The sequence below is a fragment of the Sus scrofa genome, chromosome 14 (assembly GCF_000003025.6).
Source record: "Sus scrofa isolate TJ Tabasco breed Duroc chromosome 14, Sscrofa11.1, whole genome shotgun sequence".
NCBI lineage: Eukaryota > Metazoa > Chordata > Mammalia > Artiodactyla > Suidae > Sus > Sus scrofa.
Window position 1 is genome coordinate 26,222,559 of NC_010456.5, and position 26,822 is coordinate 26,249,380.

The following is a 26,822-nucleotide window of genomic DNA, read 5'->3' on the forward strand; positions in this document are numbered from 1 at the left end:
GTGGCTACCAAACTGGACAAGGTGATCCTGGAACATTCCACAACTGCAATTATTCTCACGTTCAGATCAGGAAACAGAGGCAGGGAGGCTGGGTGGCTTACCCAAACTCATGAAGCTAGAAAGCAGCAGAGCTTAGAGGTGAACCCAGCAAATGTGGTTCTGCCCTCTTCAGGGACACAGTGCAAAGCCACGTCTTGGCCCCTGGTGACCACTAAGTGGTCTGAAGTCTTGGTTGGATTCATGGCCATCCTCCCAGTCAGGATACATTCCTTCAAGTTCACCCTGTAGAATTGAATTCACCACCCTACTGTCCCATGTGTTCTTCTTGAGGTGGACTCTAGTTGCCCCTTAAAAATCAAGACCCTCGGAGTTCCCGTTGTGGCTCAGTGGTTAACGGAACCATGAGGTTGCGGGTTCGATCCCTGGTCTCGCTCATTGGGTTATGGATCTGGCATTGCTGTGAGCTGTGGTATAGGTTGCAGATGCGGCTTGGATCCTGCATTGCTGTGGCTCTGGTGTAGGCCGGTGGCTACAGCTCCGATTAGACCCCTAGCCTGGGAACCTCCATATGCCACGGGAACGGCCCTAGAAAAGGCAAAAAAATCAAGACCCTGGTACCAGGAGAGTGTCAGGAAAACAGCCCTGAAGGTTTAAGACAGAGCGTTCCATAGATGAAACCAGGAGTTTGGCATCAACTCTTATTTTGCTAACCAGGGAGAGGGCAGAGCCAAGAAAACAAGAAAACAACTCCCACATGAGACAATCCAGAGCCACACAGACTACAGCAGAGGCTTCTTTGTGGTTTAAGAGCAAACAGCAACCCCACGGTCCAATATGAATGCAATTAAATTTTATCCAATAGTTTGATATGCATAGAGCTTTTCTTTTCTTTTCTTTTAGATGCAGGGTATTTTCTTTCTAAGTTTTATTGAAGCATAGTTAATTTCCAAGGCTGGGATAATTTCTGCTGTTCAACAGAGTGACCCAATCATATATGTATATACACATATCCATTGCAGAGAACTTTTCAAGTTTATAGATGTTCATCCAGCACAAAAAAAGGAACCATTGTTTGGCTTAGAGAAAATAAACCCAAACTCAGATTCCCTGGGGGCAGAGTGATAGAAAACTGACTTCTGTGTTTTCATTTGGTGGGGGAGCCACTCTCAGGGGACATTTACTAGAAGTCTGTGTGGTGGGCAAATAACTGGGTCTGATGTTGACCCACCTGCTTAGCAGCCTTCCAGCCTGGCTGGGTTATCCTGGGCCTTGGTTTCCGAAGAGGGTGGTTATTAGGCTGTAGGCATGTATGCGTTGCATCCTGTAGTCACTATGGTAACAGCAGCACCTACTTCGAGCTGGACCCTGCATTGATTCCTTTAGTGTTAAGTAAGGTCAGTATCTACAGCGTCTGATCCATCTCCCATCCCAGGCTCACCTCTTATTGGCCACGATGGGGACCCTCCAGCCTTTAATCTGGCTCAGCTCCGTGTCAGAGACTTCGATCTGCAGGGGCAGCCGGGGGACCCACACAGTGACGTGCAGGGGGGCGCTGAGGTGCTGGTATGTGAAGTTCACTACTGCGTCCACCTTGCCTTTCATCTCTTTGCCATTGACAAAGACGTAGTCACAGCGGTCGGACACCTGCCAAGACAGAGAGGGGATGGAGGAGAAGTTCCCGGGCCCTGGGGACAAGCTTTCTGACATTTAGCCTTTTCTCTAGCAAAGCACACAAATCTCTAGCTTGATTTAGGTTCCTGCCAGTGTAGAGCTTGAGACGAGGATTCGATGCAGTTGATTTACTTGGGAGGTGGACCCAGGGTCCAGGGCCCAGGGAGCAGGTTGAGGGGGGTCAAAGAAACAGGAAAAGTGAGTAGAAAGGTACATTATTGTGTTTGCTGCTATAACCATTTGGCTTCATTTTTGGGGGGCCTCATGGAAAGCCTACAAAATTGTCCACCTGCAGGATAAAGAGGCAGAAATATTATATTGCTCTTATTATTAATATTAATTATTATTATTATTAAGAGGCAGAAATATATTTATCTTGTTATATTATTATTATTATTATTAAGATTATTATTATCTCTTTTTACTATATATTATATTATAATACTCCTCTTCTACATCCCACTGGGTGACAGCTGCCTGTGTGTTGATTCCAGGCTGAAGCGCAGGCCCTGGGATGGAAAGCAGAAGTGGCTTGAGAGAAGCAGCGATCCACCTGGCAAACCTGAACCTGCCCAGAACTGTAGCTGGGTCTGGACTCTGAGTGGGCCCAGGGAATGTAACGTGGGCACCAGAGGTGTCTGTTCTCCAGCCTGATGTCTGCTCAGATGAGCTGCACTCCCATCCTGCCCCATCCAGTCTCCCAGGATCTGAAGGGCTTTGGACCACCTTCCTCTCCAGCACAGCTCTCCCGGTGCCTGCATGCTCTGATCCCATCAGGGGAACACCCAGCTCTTCGCACATGTGGTTCCCTTTCTCCGGGAACACCCTTTCCTCCCTGTTTGTCTGGCACCTCCCTGACCCCCTAGGATTGTGTATGTATTCGTACTGTTATCCTTTATCCTGTGAACAGCAGTGTCGCATTAGTGATGACCAGCCTATGTTTCCTTCCTCTGTATTCCTCCCTTTACTTTTATGATAGCAGATCATGGCCCCAGGAAAGAGATAGAGCCCAAAGCAAAACAAACACACAGAAGAAAGAAAATAAAAACAAAGATCTGCAAGCAATTAGATTCTGTGTTCCAGAGTCTAAACCCTGAAGGGGGTGAATCTATTTACAGACCCATGGACATCCTCATCTTGCCAAGAAACAGCTAGAAGACGCCTGTCTCCCTGGAAACAGGGTGCACAGCAGGGGGAACCACATCAGAGGTAACCCATGTGGACAACTGATGGTGCCCCCCAGGAACTGCACACAGAACACTTGAAGACTAGAAGCCCCCTTCCCCAAGGCCTGGACAGGAGTTAAGTCTCCTAGAAATTAGACTGGGATTATGCTCTGCCACCATAAGGAATTGAAAACTGAAAACAGATATCAAATTGGGTTATAGAGAAGCAACATGACCCATCTTGCATAGCCAAGTTTATGGGATGTGATTTACACTGGCCCCATGTGTCCATATCAACCACTAAACTGTGACATGATTGAAGGCAATGCCATCTATCTTTTTCTTCTTTGATCTCTTAGTTCCTCACACCAGCTGTTCATGAAGCAGGAGCTCAGCAAGGTGAATAATGAGTGGATGGAGGGATGAATGGGTATGTGGATGGATGGGTAGATGTATGTATGTGTGTATGTATGAATGGATGGGTGGATGAGAGGATGGATGGATGAATGGATGGGTGGATAGATGCATGAATGAGTGAATGGATAGGTGGATGAATGGATGAGTGGAAGGATGGATGGCTAAGTGGGTGGACAGATGGATGCATGGACAGCTGGAGAGTGCATGAACAGAGCCCTTTCTCCATGGAGATGTGTGCTCCTAGACAACCAGGCAAGGATCTTGGGATGAGAGAAGATGTGAGTGACTGAGATTAAGATGGAACGAAGAGCAGTGGGAACACAAGAAGTTAAGTGGAAAACTTTCAAAAAGCTCCAGAGCTGTGTTTCCTAACCTTTTACGGGTCTCTGACCTCTGTGAGGACACACATACAGCTAATTCTTGCTATAGAAATGCACGTGCATAGAGTCGTGTGTAGCATTTCAGAGTTAATGAAGCCACACATGGACTCTTCCCCCACTTCTTACCAGGCTGAGCTGTAATTGCCAATTTACTTGTCTGTCTCCTGTCCAGGTTGTATACTCTGAAAGGAGCAGCATCGCCTTTGTGGGGGCGCGCGCGGGGGGTGGGGGGGCAGTGATCTGTGGCCCCAGTTAAATAACATCTGATGCTAAGCAATGAACTCTTGTGATCGCCCTCTCTTTCCCCAGCCTCCAGGAACTATGGATGGCTACTCTGGGCCCAATTTTCATCTTCAACTTGCACTTTTGTTTGGAGGGGCAGCTGGTGAGGGCTGGGTTGAGAGAATTACCTCCATCTGCCAGGGACTGTGGCTGGGAGCAGTTGGGAGGGGAACCCACGACGGATCTTCTCACTCGTGGTCAAGAGTGGTTTAAAAGTGTTTACATACTGATTAAGGGCGGAAACCAATTTGAGTCACTGTCCCAGACTTGTCATTAGCATGTAAACACTGTCCTGGATCTGGGCAGGCATTAGCATAATAGCCAGGCAAGAGTTATATCCGTAATCACTTCTTTAATCAATGTTGTAATTTACAGACCATTGACTTCCTCATTTATTACCTTTCTGAGCTCTGGTGGGAGGGAACCTGGCCGCTCCAGAATATATAAATAATTAAGAGGACCGCCAAGGGTATGAAGCCGCTGGGCATGATAGAGCCATTGTCACTGTTATTCCTGAAGGTGCCATAAATGTCTGGGGAAGTCTCTGGATGTATTAATCATCTCCTAAGTGGCCAGCAGTGGGAACCACGGTGTTGCAAAATGAGCTGGCTCGTCTGCAAAAAAAGAACCCCAAACCCTGTAGGGATCTTTCCAGCTCCTTGGCTCCATTTCTGAGAATCTTTCTTAAAACCTCTCATTGTGGGTGGGCTGCCCATTGAGAACTCTGCCCGCTGGCCCCTGCTCACGCTGACATTTAAACTATCCATTCTTTCTTTTTTTTGTGTGTGTGTCTTTTTGTTGTTGTTGTTGCTATTTCTTGGGCCGCTCCTGCGGCATATGGAGGTTCCCAGGCTAGGGGATGAATCGGAGCTGTAGCCACCGGCCTACGCCAGAGCCACAGCAACGCAGGATCCAAGCCGCGTCTGCAACCTACACCACAGCTCACGGCAACGCCGGATCGTTAACCCACTGAGCAAGGGCAGGGACCGAACCCGCAACCTCATGGTTCCTAGTCGGATTCGTTAACCACTGCGCCACGACGGGAACTCCTAAACTATCCATTCTGAACCCATCGTGGCCATCGGACCAGCCATTGATGTCTGCTCTTAAGGACCTGGAGGGGGCAGGATGGGTCACATGGATTCTGGTTGAGTGGCATACGGTCAGGTGACATCTCCTATTGTCATTCAGGCCTTGGCAACTTCCCAGAGACATCATCTGCCTCTGAGGGAGGAACCTGGGGACCATTTTCTATGAGGCAAGCGAAGAGATCTGTTGGCAACCGCTGACCTCCCTCAGCAGTGTGGTTTTTATCAGCACCTCTTCACCCAAGTGGGTTCTCAAGCTTGAGGGAGCATCAGAGAGGGTTTGTCAATTATGCCCAAACTGCGGGGCCCCAAAAGTTTCACATGGAGCAGGTCTGGGGTGGCGCCCCCATGTTTACAGCTTTAGCAAGTTCCTGGGAGATGCTGATATCCCAGGTCGGGGGACCACAGGTGGTGACTGACTCTTTGAAATAAGGCAACTGTCCCTTCTTCAATATCTCCATGGCATTTTTTTTTTGTTTGTTTTTTAGGGCCACACCTGCAGCATATGGAAGTTCCCAGGCTGTGGATCAAATTAGAGCTGCAGCTGCCAGCCTACGCCACAGCCTAAGCTACAGCCACAGCAACGTCAGATCTGAGCCACAACTGCAACCTACACCACAGCTCACGGCAACACTGGATCCTTAATCCACTGAGTGAGGCCAGGGATTGAACCCGTGTCCTCATGGATAGTAGTTGGATTTGTTTCTGCTGAGCCACAAGGGGAACTCCTTCATGGCCTCTTATACATCCTGTCTTGATTGGTTGGGGCTGCTAGAACAGAATACCAGAGCTGGGGGGCTTAAACAGCAGACATTTATTTCTCACTGTTCCAGAGTCTGGGAAGGCCAAGGTCAAGTTGCCAGTAGAGCCAGTGGCTGGTGGGGGCCCACTCCTGGCTACAGACACTGTCTTCTCTCTGTGTCATCACTTGGTGAAAGGGCTGGGGGAGCTCTCTGGAGCCTCTTCTTTTTAAATTTTTTTAAAATTTATTTTTTTTCCCTTTTACAGCTGCAGCTGTGGCATATGGAGGTTCCCAGGCTGGGGCTTGAGTCAGAGCTACAGTTGCCGGCCTACGCCACAGCCACAGCAACGCCAAATCCAAGCCGCATCTGCAACTCTCACCACAGTTTATGGCAATGCTGGATCCTTAACCCACTGAGCAAGGCCAGGGATTGAACCTGCATCCTCATGGGCACTATATCAGGTTCTTAGCATGCTGAGCCACAATGGAAACTCCTCTTCTTTTTTTAAAAAAGGCATTTTTGGGAGTTCCCGTCATGGCGCAGTGGTTAACGAATCCGACTAGGAACCATGAGGTTGTGGGTTCGGTCCCTGCCCTTGCTCAGTGGGTTAACGATCCGGCGTTGCCGTGAGCTGTGGTGTAGGTTGCAGACGCGGCTCGGATCCCGCGTTGCTGGGGCTCTGGCGTAGGCCGGTGGCTGCAGCTCCGATTGGACCCCTAGCCTGGGAACCTCCATATGCCTCGGGAGCGGCCCAAGAAATAGCAACAACAACAACAACAACAACAAAAAAGACAAAAAGACAAAAAAAATAAAAAAATAAAAAATAAAAAAAAAATAAAAAAGGCATTTTACTATGAATGTGCAGGAGTTAATTAATTAAACTCCTGTCACTATTGCTGCTCCTAAATAATAATGGCCAAATTTACATAGCCTTTTTTTTTTTTTTTGCCACATCTGGGCATGTGGAAGTTACTGGGCCAGGGATGGAACCCAAGCCAGAGCAGTGACAACACTAGATCCTTAACCCACTGAGCCACAAGGGAACTCCTGGAGCTTCTTCTAAGAGCACTCACTTATTCACAAAAGCTCCGCCCTCATGACCTAATCACCTCTCTGAACTTCTGACTTCTAATACCATCATACTGGGGTTTTTAAGTCTCATCATAGGAAAATGGTTGCACTCAAACATTCATGCATACACATGCCTTTCATGATTGTAATCATTTAGCTCTGATGTTTTCAATACCATCTCTGTGCCAACGGCTCCCCAATCCGACCTCCAGCTAATGAAGTGCTTATTCACCATTTCTATGTGGCTCTCTAATGAGCTTCTGCAACTTAATATCTTCAGAAATCAAACTTCAGGTATAGGCCTTCCCTCTTAGGAGGCTGGGGGTGGCAAATGGACATTAAGCCCAGATACAGAAAAATGACTTACATTTTTCTTTTTAATGGCCGTACCTGTGGCACATGGAAGTTCCCAGGCTAGAGGTAGAATTGGAGCTGCAGACGCAGGCCTATGCCACAGCCATAGCAATGCCAGAACCCAGTCACATCTGAGACCTATATAACAGCAGTGTCAACGCCAGGTCCTTAACCCACTGAGATTGAACTTGCATCCTCATGAACACTATGTCATGTTCTTAACCCCCTGAGCCACAATGAAAACTCCCCACTGTATTCAATTTTGTTACAAGCCTGAACTTTGGAAGCATTTGAACTTTCTACCTCGATGTCTTGTTGGTCCCACAGACTAGACTGAACAGTTTGGGGGGCCCTGCTGGGAGGGACAGTGGGCTGCTGCCAGCCTTGGAGGTATGGAAAGCCAAGCCCAGGGAGTTCCCTGGTGGCCTAGGGCTTACGGATCCATCACTGTCATTACTATGGCTTGGGTTCCATCCCTGGCCCCAGAACGTCTGCATGCTGTGGGCATGGCCAAAAAAGAGGAAAGCCAGCCCTAAGAGTGCCCATACCCGACAGCAGGCTGCCTCCCTTTCTGTGTCTGCTTCCTCCTCTGCTTTCCCCAGTTCACCACCAGTCATTAGCTAAGTGCCCACATGTATTTACTTATTTTGCTATCATTCTCTATTTTTATTTTTATTTTTGCACTGTGTCCCCATGAGCGGTATGCAGAGCTTGAAGCTCACCCCACTAAGAATCAGGCTGAGCGTCCCTCCATGGGGCACACCGTAGGGATGGCTGGGGACAGTGCCCCAGGCCACCGTTTGCCAGATGGTTTCTTCATGCAGACAACGTGAGGTTCTCTCAATGGAGAATGAAATGGCCAGAAACTATCTGAACATCCCCAGAGAAGAAGGTTGCCAAGGCAACCATGGCATGTGCCCTTTCTGGGAAAAAGGTACTCAGATACCTGACTCCCCACTCCTGCCCTCACTCAGTGCTGACCTTCTCACGCCGCCCCTGACACCCACCTACCGCACATGCATGCGTGCGCACACGCACGCACACACACACACACACACACACACACAGGAACGCAAGGAGATGGGCTTTCCTTGGTGACTGTAGGTTTCATAAGAAGGACAAATGTTCACTAAGTGCTTGCAGTGAACCAGGAAGATGTCACATGAAACATTTCCTTGAATCCCCACTATGAACATATGACACAGCTACATTTTAAAATCAGATCTGTATTTCAAACGAGGAAACCAAATGCACTGAGAGGTGATGTAACTTGCCCAAGATCACACAGCTGGTGGTCAGTGAGTCAGAATTTAAACAAAGTTGACCCTGGACTTCTGCTTTTAGCCATGGTACCAATTGGTTCGGTTCTGTGCTGATTGACTTGTTGGTTTTGGTTCTTGTTTTTTTTTTTTTTTTGTCTTTTTAGGGCTGCGCCCATATGGAAATTCCCAGGCTAGGGGTCGAATCAGAGCTACAGCTGCCGGCCTACACTGCAGCCAAAGCAACACGGGATACAAGCCGCATCTGCAATGCTGGATCCTTAACTCACTGAGCAAGATCAGGGATCAAACCTGCATCCTCATGGATACTAGTCACGTTCATAACCTGCTGAACCACAAAATGGGAACTCTGATTTTGGATTTTATCCCTTTCCTTCTCTTGTGGGCAGACGGAACTCTATTTCCTTTTAATGATGTGCCTGGCTTTGGCCAAGAGAAGGCGGAAAAAAGTGACAGCCAACCTATGCAGGCTCAGGCTGAAGAGATGTCCTGGGTTTCTGCCAGCCCTGTGAACTCTGCCATGAGAGGAACTTAAAGACGCTGAGACCTCTCAGCCCAGCCCTGGAATGAGGCACCTGGACCCCATCCCAGACTGACCTGCAGTAAGAGCCCAACCGCAGCCAAGGCCCCAGACCCCCAGGTGACCTGCAAATGCATACGTGGGAAGAAAAGATAGTCATTTTCAAAAACTGAGCGTTGGGGTCACTTGCTACGTGACAGAGCTGACGGAGTTATTTGGCTAAGAGCTGAAGTGAAGAGGACTCTGCCTGGAACTGTCAGGAGCCCTCATATGCCTTCTGTCTCCTCCTCACTCCACTCTCTCTTTATTCCACCCCCTTTCTCTCCTCCTCAGGCAGCAGAGAGGCCACTGAAGGGTTGGGGAGGAAGCCCTGCTCCCAGGTTCAAGGACGGCCCACAGTTTCTGGAATTCTCCAAGCCAGAGCTTCTGATCCAAGGGCAGTGATTTCTGCTGCCCTGGCTTTGTGCTGGGAGAACCCCTTTCCTTTCTCTATGCCCTGTTTTCCCACAGAACTTCTGGTCTCTCTAGCATCTTACCCACAATTTGCCCTCCCCCCACCCCACTGCCTGCAGCTGCCAGAGAGAACGTTTGACTTTTGCAGGAGGTCTGCTGCCGTCCCCAACAGTTCCTGCCTTATCACAGTGCCTGGCAGTGACTTTCCTAATATCTCTGGAAGACAGGAAAAGGGAAAAGAGAGAGAAATCAGGGCTAAGCAGTGTCTCAGACACAACGTCTGTGCGTTCCTCCCCTTCGCTTCCTGCTCCTTGCTAAGGGCAGCCCAAAGGAATCCACACAGAAATCTGCTGTGATAAATCAGACTTTATCCAGTGCTGCAGGGGCTTGGAGAGGCTGGGCAGGTCTCAGCTCGGGGATCCTGTCCACCCAGGGGCTGGCAGGGCTGGCGGGGCTGGTGGGGCTGGTCGAGCTGGGCGGGGCCTGGCTCATGTGTGACCATGGGATGGCAGAACCCTGGCCAGGGTGATGAGACCCAGAGGAAGCTGGATTTCCTTGCAGGAGGCTCCAAATGTGTGGCCAGGCTTGTCTTTGAGTTGTGGCTGATCCCTTACTGCTCTAAGGGTCCTATTCCTCATCCAGCAAACACGGAATCCTTTTCTTTGGACAAATATGTCCTGTGTTGCTATGATGCCCTGGGCATTTTTCCAGGCGCAGGAGATGCAGAAGTGAATGATGAGGAGACTTTGCTCAGGAAGTTCCATTTGGGGAGTGTGGGGTTAGACAGGTCAGTAAGAAGGTTACTGTGGGCAATAAGTACTATGAGAAAAATAAAATTAGGAAACAAGATGGGGAGTCATATTTAAACAGCTCTTACCTATCAGGAAGGTGGCAGCCTGGCGAGATTTGGGGGAAGAAAGTTCCAGGAAGATAAGAATATCTAGCATGTATTAAGTGCCTGCTGTATGCCAGCTTCTGTTCTAAAAGGACATAGGTACTGACTCCTTTTGTCCTTGCACAAAGCATTTTACAGGGAAGCAAATGGAAGCACAGAGAGGTTGGCTAACTTGTCCAAGGTCACACAGCTAGTCAGACTGGACTGGATCTGAAAGCAGTTGTCTAGCTTAAAAAAAAAATGTTGCAGAGTTCCCTTGTGGTGCAACAGCTTAAGAATATGGTGTCATCACTGCATAGGTTGCTGCTCTGGCACAGGTTTGATCCCTGGCCAGGGACCTCCCATATGCTGTGGGCAGGGCCAAAAAAAAAAAAAAAAAAAAAGAAAAGAAAAAGAAAAAGAAAAGAAAACAAACCCCAAAAACCACTTTGCCAATTTAATTGGTAGAAAGTTAATTTCAGCCCTTTCATTTTTGAATTAAAAAGCAAGTTCTTCCGACTTGTTGTTGCCTGGGGAAGGGGGGAGGGGGGAAGGGAGTGGGATGGGTTTGGAGTTTGGGGTGAGTAGATGCAAACTATTCCATTTAGAATGGATAAGCAATGAGGTCCTGCTGTACAGCACAGGGAACTCTTTCCAGTCTCTTGGGCTAGAACATGATGGAAGATAGTGTGAGAAAAAGAATGTGTACATATATGTATGACTGGGTCACTTTGCCATACAGCAGAAATTGAAAGAACATTGTAAATCAACTATAATTTTTTAAAAAGGGTAAAAAATTAAAAAAAAAAGAAGAAAAAAAATTTTTTTCGGTCTTTTTAGGGCTGCACCTGTGGCATATGGAAGTTCCCAGGCCAGGGGTCGAACCGGAGCTGTAGCTGCTGGCCTACGCCACAGCCACAGCAACATGGGATTCAGGCCTTGCCTGTGACCTACACCACAGCTCACAGCAATGCTGAATCTTTAACCCACTGAGAAAGGCCAGGGATTGAACCTGCATCCTCATGGATATTAGTCCGGTTCATTAACTGCTGAGCCACGAAGGGAACTCCAAAAAGAAAATTCTTGAGGTCTGTGATCAAGTCTTCTTTCTCACAATTTCCAGACACTAATAGGCAAAGCCTTTACTAAACTGTATTTCTTTCCTTCTCTTTTTAAAAGTTTGAGTCATGTAATTATGCACAATAACTTGTCTAGGATCAGGGGCCCATCTTCATCCTCTCAGCACATACTGCCAAAAGGAAAATTAGGTGCAAAATAAATTTTTTTTGGAGGGGAAAAAACCCCCTTTTTTGATGTTTTAAATATCAATTTTTATTAAATTAATTTATATGCACCAAGATATTTCTGACATTATCAAAGTGTATACATTTAAGATATACGAGATGTTTTGATGTAAGTATCTGCAGTGAAAAGTTCACCACGATCAAGCTAACAACGGACCCATCTCCTCATGTAGTTACCGTTGTGTGTGGATATATATGTGTGTGTGTTGAGAAGATTTCATTTAGGATCTAGCCCCTTAGCAAATTTCAAGTGTATGGTATGCAAAGACCCTAGCGCAGGAATATTCTGACCTGTTTTAGAAGCAAGAAGAAGACTGGCTGATCCAGGGCCTGTGATGCAGGAGAAAAACAGCATCCCAAATCAGCCAGGAGACTTAAATTGGAAATCCCACAAACACAGGGTGTGGCCCTGTGCCTGGCACACAGAAGGCAAACAGCCACACGGGGGCCCAGCCGACTGGATCTGCGGAGGGCGGGGCAAACGGGATGAATGAGCCCCCAAAAGCATATAGACAAGGATCTTTGATTATTTTTTCTCTTTTAGGGCCGCACCAGAGGCATATGGCGGTTCCCAGGCTAGGGATCCAGTCGGAACTGTAGCTGCCAGCCTACACCACAACCACAGCAACGCCAGATCCTTAACCCACTGAGTGAGGCCAGGGATTGAACACATGTCCTCATGGATCCCAGTGAGCCATGACAGGAACTCCCAGAGAAACTGATTTCTGAAGCCTCCTGTGCCTGCAGCCTACAGTGCCCTAGACCTTCCATTATAAGACAGTCTCTTCCCTTTCTTAAGCCACTTTGAGAGTTTTAGTCATTCAACAACTGCATCAGCCTTGATAAAGACATCATGGACCGTTGGGAGGTGGGTTTATGATGCTGTGGGAGACCAAAACCTTGTTCTCAGATGGATTTCAGTAGAGAGGTCAAAGAAGGGCAGACATTTTAGTATCTGGCAGGAGAAAAAGCTAAGACTGGAAAAGCTTTAGACCAAATCTAAATCTCCCCCGAGGCAAATCAGATAGGCAATTCCAAGCTGGACTTCTTTACCCTGTGCTTCATGGAGCTGGCCAGAAGCTTTTCCTCAAGCCAAGGGCCATCCACTTTCAGCTGCAGGATCCCCAGGGCTTCAAAACCTCTGTTTCCAGCTAAGCAAATCCAGATGGAACCTCCCTTTGGCTCAAATAAGATCCGACTCATAAATAAACAGTTTTCTTTTTTGCAAAAAGTCTTTTATTAGAACACTGTATTCTTGATGGCTTGAGACAGAGGGTCAGAACAACCTGCTCTCTCATGCCCAGTTCCAGGCATTAATTTCCTCTGACTAGCCTCTCCTGGGGAGGAACACATGGCTCGATTCCTACCAGTTGAACCCTCTGAGCCTGTGCTTCCTAAGGAACGTCCATGAGGGAGGGCATGCCTCTACCTGTGCATCCAATACTCTATAGGTGCCATTCAATATGGTAGCCCTTAGCCACCCTTTTGGCCAGGAGCACCCTCTCTCTGACTGTGACAAACACGAATGCCCCCAAACATTGCCAAATGTCCCCAGGGGGGTTACGATCTCCCCAGGAAGAGAACCTCTGCTCCAAGTCTACGTGGGAAGTGAGAAAGCTAACTGAATGTGTTGTCTTATCCTCTTCCTCCCTTCCTAGGGCCACATCCATGGTATATGGAAGTTCCCAGGCTAGGAGTCAAATCAGAGCTGTAGCTGCCAGCCTACACCACAACCACAGCAACACAGAATCCCTGACCCACTGAGTGAGGCCAGGGATCAAACCTGCATCCTCATGGTTATTAGTCAGATTCCTTTCTGCTGCACCACCATGGGAACTCCCGCCCTGTCTTTCTATAACTATGTTAATGCTGGCAAGGTCTTACAAGGTCGGTATGCAAGGTACCCATTTTGCAAACGAATGAACTGAGGCAGGAATGACTTTTCTGCAGCGGTTTGCATCTCAGCAGGAAGGAATGCTGGTGCTAGACGAAACTTTCCTGGAGCTTTATGCTAGAGACCCCTGGCCCAGAGAGCAGCACGGCTGGGCAATGTCACACAGCCTTGCCTGGCACTCAGGACTCCTTTGCTTTCCTTGACTTTCTTTCATTCTTAGTATGGCTCTTAAGGATAAAGACCTTTGAGCATTTCTTTTTTAAAATTTATTTTATTTTATTTTGTCTTTTTAGTGCCGCACCTGTGGCATATGGAAGTTCCCAGGTTGGGGGTGCAATCAGAGCTGAGGCTGCCAGCCACAGCCACAGCCACAGCCACACCAGCTCCAAGCCACATCTGCCACAAACGCTGCAGCTTGCGGCAACACCCGATCCTTAACCCACTGAACGAGTTCAGGGATGGAACCCACATCCTCAGGGACACTAGTCGGGTTCTTAACATGCTGAGCCACAACAGGAACAGCATTTCTTCTAGAGCTTGTTGGATTCAAGAAGCACAAATGAGGAACCTCTCTTCCCGACCTGAGAAAAAAGTTTGCCTATTTTTCTACCGGGTATGGGGATTTCATTCACAGTAGTAATTAGTCTCACAGACCCTTTAAAAAACTTCAGGCTGTTATTAAAGAACTTAGCCCTCTCAAGGACCTGGAGCTTGTGGAATCAATAGTAAATTCAGTTGGGAGAAAGCTTTGTGCTGACGGGAGTCTGTTCACAGGGAAAAATAAGACTGTTGCTTAGGCGAGGTTGCTTTCCATGTATTAGAACTAAGGCGGACTTCTTTGGTTAGCAGTGGGGGATGGGGTAGGGGGGAAGCAGAGCCCCTGCTGGTTGCCCATATACATTATTTTTTAGCTCTGCACTGGGATCCATTAGCTGGAACTGTGCCCTGGAGGTCAGACAGGCTGCACTGGAAATTCAACAAATGAGCTTTCCATAACGATGCTTTAACTCTCAGCATCCCCACCCTGCCAAGACAGCACAGGCAGGGCTGCAGACCAGGGTAGGGGCCCCCCCCAGGAAGCCCAGGGTGGTGGATCCTAGTGTCAACCTGGTCGTGATGAGAGAGTGGATAGAACACTGAGGAAGTCAGGGATACACAGTCAATAGCAGGCATTGATAGTCATTATCTTCCCTGCTAACTGACCCAAACATTTCCTCCTAGGAGACCACCTTATCCAGAGTCGCCCTTCACCCCCAGGCCATGCCCTAGTTCAGCACCTGCTGCATGGCCTTCAACGCCCTCATCACCACATGCAATAGGCTTATCTGCCTGTGACTGTCTGCTCCCTCCATCACTCAAATCCAGGCTCCATGAGGGCAGGTGCCTCCTGTTCTATTCATGGCCAATGCACCTTTGTTGAATGAATCATGATGTGTTGTGGGAAGACACAGAGCGTTGTCAACACCAAGACATCATCACCTTGTGGACCACAAGTAAGAAAGCCTCTGCAAACTGATCTGTGCTGTGGCATCAACTCCAAGGCTCATCTTTTTTTTTTTTTTTTTGCTTTTTAGGGCCAACGTGGCACATGGAGGCCCCCAGGCTAGGAGTCAAATCAGAGCCACAGCTGTTGGCCTACATCACAGCTGCAGCAAGTTGGGATCTGAGCCATGCCAGCGACTTACACCACAGCTCAGGGCAACACCAGATCCTCAACCCAATGAGTGAGGCCAGGGATCGAACCGGCAACCTCATGGTTCCTAGTCGGATTCATTTCTGAGACTCCACAATGGGAACTCCCCCAAGGCTCATTTTTATTTCAAGGATGCTCAAATGTGGACAAACATGTGTGGTGAGTACTCTGGGATGGTGATGTAGAGGTTGGCAGTACTTGTCCCTGTTAGGTATTTTCCTTCCTGGTAAAGTCCCTGGGCTTCTGTTGGGCAAATTACTGCCCTTCTCTGGGCTGTTGCTTTTTCATTTCTTGAACATAAATGAACACATATGCTGATCCCCGCTGGTCTCTCCACTCATGTGTCATGACTCCTATTGACCTGAACTCTGAACACATGGCAGACCAGACTCCTTGTCATTTGTGGTTCCTTCATGCCCCACATTGGCCTACCTTCATTTCGCAAAGGCCCACCACTAAGGGATATTCGTGAGGCATCGTGGTTTCTTCATGCCCCACACTGGCCTAGCTTCATTTCCCAAAGGCCCACTGCTAAGGGATATTTGTGAGGCATCAAAAAGTGAGATGGGGGCATGGGCAGAAATGTGTACATTACAGAAACCCGCCTCCATAAAACAAGCCAGGACAGAAAACCCTTCCATGTGTTTGTTTAAAAAATACAGATGTTGAGAGTTTCCGTCGTGGCTCAGAGGTCAACGAACCAGACTAGGAACCATGACGATGTGGGTTGGATCCCTGGCCTTGCTCAGTGGGTTAAGGAGCCGGTGTTGCTGTGAGCTGTGGTGTAGGTTGCAGATGCAGCTCAGATCCAGGGTTGCTGTGGCTGTGGTGTAGGCCTGCAGCTACAGATCCGATTCGACCCCTAGCCTGGAAACCTCCATATGTCGCGGGTGCGGCCCTAAAAAGCAAAATAATAATAATAATAATAATAAAAATACAGATGTATACACACATGCCTTGATGTGTGTGTGTTTATGATCAGATGAGCATGGAGAAAGGCCAAGAAAGACATCAGTTTGTAATTACCGCTGATTACCTGAAGGCTAGAAAGGTATGCTGTAGCATGTTTGTGTGTCTGTAGATCTGCCAGTTCTTAAAATTTTTCCTTTATTTATTTATTTGTTTATAATTGAAGTACATTTGATTTATGACATTTTGTTAAGTTCAGGTGTACAGCAAAATGACATTATATATGTATGTATGTATGTATACATATACACACAATACATATATACATGTCTTCTTTTTCAGTTTAATTTCCTGAATATGTATATGAATATATATATATAATTGAATACACACACACACATATATGTCCTCTTTTTCAGATGAATTTCCATTAGAGGTTATTATAAGATAGTGAATATAGTTCCTTGTGCTGTAGAATAGGTCTTTGTTGTTTATCTCTTTTATATACAGTTGTGTGTCTCTGTTAATCCTAAACTCCTAATTTATCCCTCCTCCCTACCTTTCCCCTTTGGCAACCATCGGTTTGTCTTCTATGTCTATGAGTCTATTTCTGTTTTGTTAGTTTGATTTGCCAACTTAAAAAGTCCATGTTAAAAAAACAGTTTGTATGACACGATCTCATTTTTATAAAATGACATCTCCGTCTGTGGTTACCCATACATGTGCCAAAAGAGATTATGTACAAAGTGATTGCCAAACTCTTTCATACAGAGACCACATCCTTATGATTCCATGTATGTGAAATGCCCCCCAAAGGCAAATCTATAGACACAGAAAGTAGATTAGTGTTTGCCCAGGGCTGAGGGTGGGAATGGGGATTAACAGTAAATGGGGTGACAAAATATTTCAAAACTGGGTCATGGGGACGGTTACCAACTCAGTAAGTTTCCTAAAATGTCACTCAATCACACACTTGAAATGAACTACATCCAGTTCTGATTTTTCAGCCACACGATGCCTTCCACACAAAGTACACCTGTGGGCGTCCAGTAGGTAACCCTTGGCTTCCCCAGTAGGATCGTCACGGGAATTGCCAGGCTCAGAGGTAAGTCTTTTCCTTGTGTTGGCTTCTGGGTCTGTGCTTTATTTGTTTAATGAAACTTATTAATCCTTAACAAAATGGCTTTTTTTTTTTTTTTTTTTTTTTTTTTTGCTTTTTAGGGCCACACCTGCGGCATATAGAAATTCCCAGGCTAGGGATCGAATCAGAGCTGCAGCTACTGGCCTAAGTCACAGCAACACCAGATCTGAGCCGAATCTATGACCCAAATCCTTATGGACACTATGTCAAGTTCTTAACCTGCCAAGGCACAATGGGAACACCATCTCTTTCTTTTTACTTATTTTGATCCCAACTCCTAGAGAATTTAAGTTAAGCGTGCACTTCCCTTGGAGGATTTTTTTTTTTTATGATCTTCCTTCCCTCTCATTCTCCTCCTATAGATTTGGGGGTCTTCTACAAAGCTCTTTGGGCTGAGTGCTACCACTAGTCACCCTTCATTTCCCAGGTGATTGAGACAACTCCATAGTCAGAAAATGGTGATCCTATGATATGGTTAGAACTCTTTACTGACACCTACTGGAGGGTTGGCATAACAATTTAATTTCTATTTATTTTTTCTTTTTATGGCTGCTCCTGAGGCATAAGGAAGTTCCCAGGCTAGGGGTTGAATCGGAACTGCAGCTGCCAGCCTACCCCACAGCCATAGCAACATGGGATCCAAGCCACATCTGCAACCTACACCATACCTTGCGGCAACGCCAAATCCTCAATCCAATGAGTGAGACCAGGGATTGAATCCACATCCTCACGGAGACAACACTGGTTGCTTAACCTGCTAAGCCATAACAGGAACTCCATGGCATAACAATTTAAATTGTGTGAACTCGCCCTGTGATGCTGGCACCAACTGCGGTGGACAATCTTGGCAAAGTGGTGTCCGTGCTGGGGGTGGGGTCTGCAGAGAAGGATCCCCCCCCTCCCCCGCCCTGATGCCAGGCTTCCCCTCTACACCCCAGGCATCCCCATCAAATGTCTGGTCTGTAAGGTTCTTTTCTGCTCACACAAGTTGTTTTTAAACCCAGCAAGAAGACTGATTACTCTCTGTCAGACTTGATTTGAAGGGGAAAAAAGCATTATGTGGATGCTTTCTTTTGGATATTTATGTTTTTCTTTGGCTAGGGTTCAAAAAACACAAAGAAAAGCCAAATGCTTAGCTTCTGGCTTGGAAAAACCCTGACTGTCTTATGGTCTGAGTGGCATTGTGGGTGACGGATCATGGGAACTGTTGACGGAAAAGACCAAAACTTAGGGTCCTTTCCTCAAGACACTTAGTTTCTAGAGCAGGGATTTCTCTAGACATACCTTTTTCTTTGAAGGGCAAAACAGTAACTATTTCAGACTTCCGGGCCATATGGTTTCTGTGAAAACTACTTTTTTTTCTTTTTAGGGCTGCACTTGCAGCATAAGGAAGTTTCCAGGCTAGGGGTCGAATCAGAGCTACAGCGGCTGGCTTACACCACAGCCACAGAAACACGGGATCCGAGTCGCATCTGTGACCTACACCACAGCTCACAGCAACACTGGATCCTTAAACCCACTGATGGAGGCCAGGGATCAAACCCGCATCCTCATGGATACTAGTCGGATTCATTTCTGCTGCACCACACTGGGAACTCCCTGTAAAAACTATTTAAAAGCAGCCTTAGTAATATGGAAATAGATTTGAAAGAATGAAATGTTGCCATGTGCAGCAACGTGGATGGACTTGGAGGGCACTATGCTTAGTGAAATAAGTCAGACAGAGAAAGACAAATACTGTATGCTATCATTTATATCGGGAATCTAAAAAATACAACAAACTAGTGAATAAAACAAAAAAGAAGCAGACTCGCAGGTATAGAGAGCAAACCCGTGGGTACCAGTGATGGGAAGGAGGGGCAATATCAGGGTAGGGGGAAAAATAAGGATCATTATGGGATTATATGAAACCTTGTGGGCAAAACTTTTGAACATTATAAAGCACTTCCACATGTGCAATTTAAAGACTCTTTCATTCAATAAAAAATTCAAGAAAAGAAATAGATTTGAGCAGTCACATTCCAATAAAACTATATTTACAAAGCAGGCCATAGGCTGAATTTGGCCCAAGGTTCATAATTTGCCCTACAGAATAGCGGTTTCAATGGCTGTCCCATAGACTGGACCCATGCGGTAGGGGTATTTTATATTTTACTTTTTACCCACCGTAGTTGAGTTTTGAAAAAAATTACATTTGGTGGCCAACACTGAAAAACAAGGTGACTTTTATGAAATCTGCACCTTCTCTTGAAGATAGAACAATCCTGAATTCGCATTTACTCATGGCTGCGATTGGCAGGAGTTGACTGTTGCTGCCCCTCTAGAACGAGGCATATGCCTGACTTACCACTTCACTCATTGAAATCACCTGTTTGGGGGAGTTCCTGTTGTGGCTCAGTGGTAAGAACCCAACTAGTATCCATGCGGATGCCGGTTTGATCCCTGGTCTCACTCAGCGGGTTAAGGATCTGGCATTGCCATGAGCTGTGGTGTAGGTCACAGACGCAGCGTGGATCTGGTGTTGCTATGGCTGTGGTGTAGGCCGGCAGCTGCAGTTCTGATTTGACTCCTAGCCTGAGAACTTCCATATGCCATGGGTATGGGCCTAAAAAGACTAAACATTAAAAAAACAAAAAAACCCTGTTTGGTTACTGTAGGTGTTTGGGGCTTGACCCATGGTCCAGAGCACAGTTGATGAAACCTAGGCTGGCATGATGTCCAATTAAGAGATGGAAATGAAAAAAGTTTGGGGAATCCACCGGGAGGGTGGTATACACAAACCAACCTGCTGAACCTCGGATTTCACCTAAACTCCCATAGGCAATGGGCTGCCCACATGAAGTTTGCACCAGAGGGTTAACGGAATCACTTACTTTGATGACATCCTCGTCTGTGGACTTGCACTCCACCGACTCCGAGATATCCGTCACTGCACTGTTCTCCTCCACAGAGACCACCTTGATGGGCATGGCCACCGTCTTTCCCGTGAGGATGGCAGTATTCAGAACCTCAGTATCCTGCCGGGAGAACCAGACACATCTGGGTCAAGGGAGCCATGCAGTTCTCTTGGGCGCTGGGGAAAGCCTTCCAAGGTGTGTGCCAGGCTGTCCTTGTTTAGACAAGACACAGCAGCCTCACCTTAGGAACCTGGGCAAAATTCTCTGATTAACCAAGAACATGTCACAATTTACTTTTAGTTTATTTGTGAGCATTTTCCTTATTTTTTCCACAACAATAGAAAAAGATGTTTCCTTTTTCTCCATGGCACAGACCGAGTAAAAGTTACACAACAGTGAGGTTTGGGCTGTAAGCAACAGACATGGACTCTGGCTACTTTGAGCAGGAAGGTGCTCTGGTAAGCTGGAGAACACAAGGGGCTCGTGTTCGGTGTTCTTGTCATGTCTCAGTGGTAACGAAACCAACTAGGATCCATGAGGATGCGGGTTCCATCCCTGGCCTCACATAGTGGGTTAAGGATCCAGTGTTGCTGTGGCTGTGGTGCAGGCCGGCAGCTGTAGCTCCAATTCAACCCCTAGCCTGGGAACTTACATATGCTGTGAGTGCGGCCCTTAAAAAAAACACCAAAAAAAAAAAAAAAAAAAGCTCATGTTCTAATCCCCAGAACCTGTGCATCTGTTACTTCACATGGTAAAAGGGATTTTTCAGTGGCGACTAGGCTAAGGATCTGGAGATGGGAAGATGATACTGGATTATCTGGGGGTGGACCCAACATCATGGTAAGAGGGAGCCAATCCAATGCAGGGGTGCGTGCAGGTTAGGGGGTGGTCAGATGAAGAGAAGGTGATGTGGTGATGGAGGCAGAAGTCAGAGTGATATATGATCGTGATCCAGGAGGTGTGGGCTGCCTCGGGAAGCAGGAAAAGGAAGCGATGTCCCCCTAGAGCCTGCAGAGGGAAGATGGCCCTGCCAAATCTGAGTTTCAGCTCCCTAAGACTCATTTCTGACGGCTCATTCCCACTTATTTATATGATAAACTTGTGTTCGTTTGTTATAGCAGCCACAGGAAGTGAATTGTGGGTTCTTACTGGGTAGGTCCTAGGATACCCACGGGATCAAAGGAAAACCTGAAGAAGCTTTTTGGAGAGGCAGGACCAAGGACAGCTTCCAGGGGTATTGAAAAGAGAGAAGGATGGGCAGTGTCTCCAGAGTGACGTGGAGTGAATGGCTTCAACCATTTCTTTCTTTCTTTCTTTTTTTTTTTTTTTTTTTTTGTCTTTTTGCCTTTTCTAGGGCTGCTCCCACGGTCTATGGAGATTTCCAGGCTAGGGGTCTAATCAGAGCTGTAGCCACAGCAACTAGGGATCCAAGCCTCGTCTGCAACCTACACCACAGCTCACAGCAATGCCGGATCCTTAACCCGCTGATCAAGGCCAGGGATAGAACCCGCAACCTCATGGTTCCTAGTCGGATTTGTTAACCACTGAGCCATGACAGGAACTCCCAGCTTCAACCATTTCTATCCTTGAGTGACTCTGCTTAAGATTTAAGTTTTCGGGAGGCAGAAGCTGATCGGTCTTATCATGGTGCCCATCCATTACCAAGGGGTGGATGGGGCCACTCCGACCCACATGCCTACCAAGAAGGACTCCAACTGGCAAGAGGTAGTGTTAAAAAAGAATTCAGAGCTGTGTCATCAGAAGAAGACAGAATGGATGGACTTCCCATCAGGCAAACCACACAACAGATGACCACCACAAGGTCAGCGAGTCAGGCAGTTTTTACCCCCAGATGTCCATGATCCCTACACCCTGGTAGTGGGCACCAGGCCACTGGGTTTCATTGTTTTGTGCAGATGTTTTGGCATACCTCCAGCTAAGGGCCTGGAGATGGGAAGATGATCTTGGGGGTGGACCCAACATCGCTGTAAGAGTGGCTTCATTGTTTTGTGCAGACTTTTCGGCAAACCCAACTGTCTTCCTCTGTTGCCCCATGAGGGGTCCAGGGACTTTGGTTTATCCCGTTCCTATTGACTTCATACAAAATGATTAGCATCATCTTACGCATGCTGTGGTTTGCAAAGTGATGAAGACAACACCTTCTCTTTTGAGTCTGTAAGCACGCCCTGCTTGTACTTTTGTAATCCATTTCTCTATGGCCAAAGGAAGATGAAAAATGTCTGTGGCTTTGGAACATCTATTGGTAGCTTTTCCCCTTTGGGTCAACTTCTCCCCAAGTCCCTCTCCAGAACTACTACTCCACTTTGAAGCAAGAGATGCAAGGGAAGAGATTTTTCTCAGTTCTTCCTCCAGGAAAGCCACTGACACAGAAATGACCTTTTGCATTAAACAAGAGCAGAGCTGAAAGAGTCATCAGTAATAAGTAAAGAGCAAGCCTCTCTCTGATTCTGGTGCCCATCAGCCAAGCAGTTCCTTAACCCTCTGCCACATCTTCTCTTGGGTCCACAGGATTCCTGGAGCTGGAGCTGCAATCTGGGCAGTTTGCACACTGGCTATTATAGATGCTAAGAATACCACAGACATTCCCCAAGTCCATTTTCAGCTTCATTACAGGTAATGTGCTCAGAGTTCCGTCTTAACATTTTCTTTCTCAGAATGGTCTTTGGCTAATGGCTTCATTAAAGCAGGAAACTCCCTTGTGGATTAATTGTGATTAGCTTTCTAATGGTCACTGCAGTCTCTTTCTCTCCATCTCTCTCTCTCTCACGTACACACACACACACACACACTCTCCTCTAACGCTTCCTATCCCCAAACTGAATTACATCAAGATTAAGACTGGTAGGTCATTAGACATTTTCTCACCGACCAAGATCAATTTCAAAAGCAGAAATTAACAAATGGGTGAAGAAAGCAGTGGTCATCGCATTGGGATAAACTGGTTAAGCCACAGGGACGAAGTTCCTGTACTTAAAAATTCCTTTCCTGATCAATAGTGTTGGTGAATGAGGAGTTCCTGGTGTGGCTCAGTGACAATGAACATGACTAGTATCCATGAGGATGCCAGTTCTATCCCTGGCCTCGCCCAGTGGGTTAAGGATCCGGCGTTGCCGTGAGCTGTGGTGTAGGTTGCAGAGATCCCATGTTGCTGCGGCTGTGGTGTAGGCCAGTAGCTACAGCTCCAATTCCACGCCTAGCCTGAGAACTTCCATATGCTGCCGGGGCAGCCCTAAAAAGCAAACAAAAATAAGTTTTGGTGAATGGGAGCTCCTGCTGTGGCACAGTGGGCTGAGAATATGACTGCAGTGGCTCAGGTCATTGTAAAGGTGCGGGTTCGATCTCCTGCCCTGCACAGTGTGTGAAAGGATCCGGTGTTGCTGCAGCTGTGGCAAAGGTGGCAGCAGCAGCTCAGATTCAACCCCTTCCATATGCCATGGGTGCGGTTGTTAAAAAACAAGTCTTGATGAGTGTTTGTTACAGGGAGTCTGGAATCCCAGATTCTACTCTGTTTTGCTGTAAACTTTCTGCATAACCTTGATCATGTCCCTTATTTTTGGAATATTGGTTTCCTCATTTTACAGATGAAGGGACCACATCTTGTCTCTCTCTCCAGCTGTCAAGCCCTAGATAACCATGAAGATTCAACAGTCTTTTAATGAATCCACTCTGTGCACCCAGCATGCTCCCATCCCTGGGTTATAACATAGTGACAAGTCCATGCTCACACAGATGGATGGGATGGCAGGGGGGACACAGGCAAGCAGGCAACCTCAATACTGTGTCTGTCAGGACTTTTTCATTAACTTGTGGCCAAAATCCAACTCAAGGTAGTCTTGCAAAAAGCGGACCTACTGGCTTGTCTAACGCACATACCCAAGGGAAGATTCCAGCTGCAGGGATGGCTAGAATCTGGTCCTCAAAGTATGTTGCAATTGATGTCCATGTCTCTCCATCTCTTGACTCTCTTTTCCTCTGTTTGGCTTCATTAATCAGTGAGCTATTTCTACCTAGTAGACTCCGGCGATATTTTCCACGGCTCAAATCTGTGTCCTTCTTTCATACAACTCAAGAGCAACAAACAAACAGACAAAAACCCCAAATAGCTCAGTAAAAAAATGGGCGAGAGATCTGACTAGACATTTTCCAAATAAGATAACCAAATGGCTAACAGGTACATGAAGAGATGCTCAGCATCGCTAAATCATCAGGGGAATGCAAATCAAACCCATAAAGAGATAGTACTTTATACCTGTTCAAGTGGATATTATCAGAAAGTCAAAAGATGGTGGGCTGGTGCAGTGTGGAGGAAAGGAAGCCCTTGTGCAGTGTTGGTGGGAACGCAGGTTGGTGCAGCAATTGTGGGAGAGTATGGACGTTCCAGGAGTTCCCGTCGTGGCGCAGTGGTTAACGAGTCTGACTGGGAACCATGAGGTTGTGGGTTCGGTCCCTGCCCTTGCTCAGTGGGTTAACGATCCGGTGTTGCCCTGAGCTGTGGTGTAGGTTGCAGACGCGGCTCGGATCCCGCATTGCTGTGGCTTTGGCGTAGGCCGGTGGCTACAGCTCCGATTCAACCCCTAGCCTGGGAACCTCCATATGCCACGGGAGCGGCCCAAAGAAATAGCAAAAAGACAAAAAAAAAAAAAAAAAAGTACGGACGTTCCTCAAAAAGTTAAAAATAGAACCATCATATGATCTGGCAACCTCCCATCTGGGTATGTATCCTAAAAAGAAGACTTGCTATCTGGAAGAGTTCTAGGGGCCCCCATGTTCAGTGCTGTATTATCAGAGTAGTCAAGATGAGGAAGCCACCGAAGTGTCTGTTGACAGATGACTGGAACTTTTTTTGGCCATGCCCATGGCATGTGGAAGTTTTCAGGCCAAGGATTGAACCTGTGACACAGCAGTGATAACAATGGATCCTTAACTGGCTGAGCCAAGTGGAAATTCCCCACTGACAGATAAATGGACAAAGAAAACGTGATATATGTACAATGGAATGTTGTTCAGCAATAAAAAAAAAAATAATAAGAAAACCCTGCCGTTTGTAACAACCTGAATGAAACTGGAGGGGGTTATGCTAAATGAAGTAAGCCTGACTCAGAAAGACAAATACTTCATGATCTCACTGATATGGGGCATCTAAAGAGTTCTGCTTGTAGAAGCAGAGAGTAGACTGGTGGTTGCCAGGAGCTGGGAGTGGAGAATAAAAGACAGTGTGGCTGAAAGGGAACAAATGTTCATTTACAAGATGGAGAAGTTCTGGAGACCTAAGGTATAGCACTGTGACCACAGTTAATAATAGCATATTGAAGACTTGAGATTTACACACACACACATACTCAACTATGTGAGGTGAGGATGTGTTAATGGGCTTGATCGTTGTAATCATTTCACAATGTATACACCTGTCAAAACATATACCTTCTACATATACACCACGGAATATTACTCAGCCATGAAAATGATGAAACAATGCCATTTGCAGCAACATGCATGGACCTAGAGATCATCATACTAAGTGAAGTAAGTCAGAGAAAGACAAATATCATATGATACCACTTATATATGGAATCTAAAATACAACACGCATGAACTTATCTACAAAGTAGAAACAGACTCACAGACACAGAAAACAGACCTATGGTTACCAAGGTGAGGGGACGGAGGGACCGGGAGTTTGGGGTTAGCAGATGCAAACTATTCTATGAAGAATGGATAAACAACAAAGTCCTACTGTATAGCACAGGGAACTATATTCATTATCTTGTGATAAACCATAATGGAAAAGAATATAAAAAAGAATGTATATGTAAATATATATGTATATATAAATATATGTATATATGTGTATATACATATGTATGTAGGGAGTTCCCATTGTGGCTCAGCAGAAACAAATTTGACTAGTATCCATGAGGATGCAGGTTCAATCCCTGGCCTTGCTCAGTGGGTTAAGGATCTGGCGTTACTGTGAGCTATGGTATAGGTCGCAGACATGGCTTAGATCCTGCATTGCTATGGCTGTGGCATAGGCCAGCAGCTACAGCTCCAATTTGACCCCTGGCCTGCAAACTTCCATATGCCAAGCGTGCAGCTCTAAAAAGCTAAATAAATAAATAAATAAATAAGTGTATGTGTATATACACACACATATATATCTGAGTCCCTTTTTCTGTACAGCATAAATTAATACAACATTGTAAATTACCTATACCTCAATAAAGTAAATGTAAAAATATATACCATAAATATATTCAATTTTTATTTGTCAATCATATCTCAATAAAGCTGAAAAAAATCCCTATCTTTCTGGTAAAACCAAGTTGGTGTTAGTGACTCTGAATGAATCAAATGGCCCTATCTGAACTGTGGTGGTGGTGACGGTGGGGTGAATAGCTAGTGTGCTAGGCTGGAGAGGTGCCAGGTGTCAGTCACATGCTGAGTATATTTTGTGGGTCCTTCCATACCCGCTCAGCTCCTCTGCCACCCTGCACTGTGTTCTGTGAGGCTCACTCCTGCGGACAAGGATACAGGTCCCCTTGCCCTCTGGTCACCACTGGACATACAGCAAAATTGTGTTTGCCAGGACAGACCCTGTATGGTTGGTTAAAGCTGTGTGACTAATTCTGGCCAAGAAATGGTGAGCTGACCTGATGTGTGCCAC

The 26,822-nt window shown here is 46.6% G+C and overlaps 1 protein-coding gene across 1 annotated transcript in view; it reads right to left on the reverse strand.

Moving 5' to 3' along the window:
* TMEM132C (transmembrane protein 132C) overlaps positions 1 to 26,822 on the reverse strand; it is a 401,997-nt gene that overhangs the window by 13,006 nt on the left and 362,169 nt on the right. The window contains exons 5-6 of the mRNA XM_021072420.1: positions 20,114 to 20,257; positions 1,439 to 1,644 (exon numbers count right to left, since the gene is read on the reverse strand). Of these exons, the coding sequence (XP_020928079.1) occupies positions 1,439 to 1,644; positions 20,114 to 20,257 (350 nt within the window). The remainder of the gene's footprint in view (positions 1 to 1,438; positions 1,645 to 20,113; positions 20,258 to 26,822) is intronic.